We start from the raw sequence: 3060 nt of genomic DNA on the forward strand, positions 1-3060 counted from the left end.
TAATAGGGTAGCGAGGGCACGGTGGGGCTCTGTCACCTGCCTGGGACCCTGGCCCCTTGCTCCAGGCCTAAGAGACTTCCCCTCTTGCCTAGAACCCCATGCCTCCTTCCCCAGCCTCAAATCTCCTGTCCTTCTTCCCACCATTTAAACTGTAGACCACGGACTGGTGGAAAAGCAGAAGGAGCCAACCACCATCTGCTAAGTGTGCTACACGCCTAATGCTTTCCATGTGTTCTCTCATTTAATCCCCAGCACCTCCATAAGAAAAATGCTAACTTCCTTTTGAAGCTAAAGAAACAGAGACTTAGAGATGAAAAGTAGTTGAATGGTGACCAGTGGAACCGAGGCCGGAATCCAGTTTGAATCTAAGGAGGCTTTTTTCTTTTGTTTTGAGACAGTGTCACCATGTGGCCCATACTGGAGTGCAGTGGTGCAATCTCAGCTCACTGCAACCTCCACCTCCCAGGCTCAAGAGATTCTCCTGCCTCAGTCTCCTGAGTAGCTGGGATTACAGGCATGTGCCACCATGCCGGGCTAATTTTTTTGTTGTTATAATTTTAGTAGAGATGAGGTTTCGCCATGTTGGTCAGGCTGGTCTCAAACTCCTGACTTCAAGTGATTCTCCTGCCTCAGCATCCCAAAGTGCTGGGATTACAGGCAGGAGCCACTGTGCCTGGCATAAGGACCCTCTTATACCACTGTTTCTACCCCTATGATTGGGGGAATCCATGCCTCTAGCTGGGAAGATGATGTCCAGACCTGGGAGGAGCCCAGGGCTACCCCACCTCTAAAAGTCAGAGGGTAGGAAGCAAGAAACAGTCATGGAGCTGCCCTGGAAGGTGCTAGGGTCACCTGCCCCCCAGCTGGAGCTGCCTTTGGCCTGGCACCTCCCCTCCCCAGAGGCTGGTGCCTGCCTCCCAGCCCTTCTTGGATGGGGCAGAGGTTACCATCTCCCTCACCTTGCTCAGCTTCTCCTGCAGCTCCTTTACTTGCTGCTCCAACTGCAGTGCGCTTTTGTTCTTGTTGTTCTGGACAGAGAGAAGCAATCAGTGGCCATCCACTGCAGCTGGAGACCCCAGAACTTGGTGTCTGCCTCCCATGTCACCGGAAAGGGTGGAAGTAGGTTAGAAAAATCATCCCCTCTCCCCTACAGCCATCAGAGCAGAGCCTGATGAGCTCTGGCTCACAGATGCCTTTAGAAGTACCATGTCATGTGAGGGCTACACTGCCTCATTTTACAGGTGGGGAAACAAAGACCTGGAGGGCGAGGGATGAGGGCAAGCTCCCCAGGTGGGGCAACACACCAGATCTTCAAAGCTGCACTGTGGCTCGGCCAGCTGCTTGTTGAACTTGTGGTTCTGGGAGAGCGCGAGCCTCTCCTCCTGCATTTGCAGCTTCTTCTCCTGTTTTCGTAGCCTCTCCTCCTTCTCCCACAGCCTCTCTTCCTGCTTTTGTAGCCTCTCCTCCTCCTTTCGCAGCCTCTCCTCCTGCTTCCGTAGCCTCTCACCCTGCTCCCCCAGCCTCTTCTGCTTCTCCCGAAGCCTCTCCTTTTGCTCACATAGTCTCTCCTCCTCCCGCAACCTCCTCTCCTCCTGCTTTTGAAGCCTCTCCTGCTGCTCTCGGAGCCTCTCCTCCTGCTCCTGGAGCCTCTCCTTTTGTTCCTTGCTCAGGAGACTCAAGGCCTGATTGTTTTCCATCTGGAATTGGAGCTTTCCCTCCAGACTTTCCACCTCCTTCCTCAGGTGTTTGGCCTCATCTTGTAGCTGTTCCACCTCAGATGTCCCTGCTGGATCCACCGGGGACGGGGGCTCAGCTGAGAAATGAAGCAGACAATAAGGACCTCTGGATTCCCCACCCACCATGCCCCCTCAAAGAAAAAGCCCTCCTTTTGATGCAGCTCCTCTCAGGCTTCCCAAACTTGTCCTCACTGCTAATGATTCCTCGCACCCGATGGTAGCCAATTTCCAAGCCATGTCAGCTAGAGAGCACTGTGGGTGGCTGACAATGGGCACTCCTCGCTCTTAGCTGACGGGGACCCTGAGGCTCATGGAGATGACAAGACTTGCCAGCTGCTGGCACAGACCTCTTTCCCTCTGCCTCAAAGCCTTTCCATCCACCCACCTCCCTGGGGCACTCTAAGCCACCCCACAGCCCTCTGATGTCAGTCCTGCTCCCAGGTCACACCAGCCCCATCTTACCTATCTGATGTTTGAGTTCGGAGAAGCTCCTCTCCAGCTCCTGCATCCGATGTATGTCACGCTTCTTCTCCTCCTTCAATGCGTGAGCCTGCCCAAAGCACAGGGGGAAAGGGCCCTGGAGAGAGGGGCTGGTGGCTGGACAGGCTACCATCTCCCTCTCTGCCCCCACCTCCACAAAGCCCAGTCCCATGACCACCTCTAGCTATACTCTTCCCATTTTACAGATGCCCAGAAAGATCCAGTGACCTATCTAAGATGGGGGCTGAAGGGTCAGGTCTCACCTCCATCGACATTTTCCGAATCCTCTCCTGCCACTGGGCCCTCTCTCCTTTTATATGTTGAGCATATTCATCTCTCTCTAGCTGGACTTGTTTAAGTGACTCTGTCACCTGCAAGAATGGCCACAGAAGTGAGGAAGGGCTATCACTGGTCCTCACCTGCTCCTGGTCAGCTGGGATCATCTTCCCTCCACATCCGTCCCTCTGCAAAGCCTCACCCGTGTCACGTGTGCGTTCAGCAGCGCCCGCTCCTTTCTGGTCTGCCGTAACTGCCGCTGGAGGACTGCTTCACTGCGGCTCGAGGACTGGATGGTGAAGAGTGAGAAGTTTTGATCTGGGGAGCCCGGGCAGTGCCCCTTAAAGGGCTAGGGCTAGGCTCAATGTACAACTCAGTCAGTAAAGATCAAGGCATTTCCAAGCCCGTGGCCTGGTTTTTAAAAGAACTCAGTAAAGTTGGAAGGGACAGGGAAAGAGATCGAACTTACAGCTGGCTAACAGAGGCCCAGAGAGATCAGATAACATCGCTGTTGTTGTTACTGTTATTAATACCGCTGTTTGAACCTTTATGGAGTGCTTCACCAGGT

At 54.0% G+C, this 3060-nt stretch overlaps 1 protein-coding gene across 1 annotated transcript; it reads right to left on the reverse strand.

Annotated features, from left to right (window-relative positions):
* Nucleotides 1-654: 654 nt before the first annotated feature.
* On the reverse strand, nucleotides 655-2841 carry LOC116268598 (golgin subfamily A member 6C-like; the record flags this gene model as incomplete). The annotated part of the gene is made up of 5 exons (XM_031661976.1): nucleotides 655-1028; nucleotides 1305-1813; nucleotides 2199-2286; nucleotides 2480-2587; nucleotides 2695-2841. Coding segments are annotated over 5 exons (1032 nt in total), but the record flags the coding sequence as incomplete, so codon positions are not given.
* Nucleotides 2842-3060: the final 219 nt, after the last annotated feature.

Source organism: Papio anubis, unplaced genomic scaffold (genome assembly GCF_008728515.1).
Source record: "Papio anubis isolate 15944 unplaced genomic scaffold, Panubis1.0 scaffold3257, whole genome shotgun sequence".
NCBI lineage: Eukaryota > Metazoa > Chordata > Mammalia > Primates > Cercopithecidae > Papio > Papio anubis.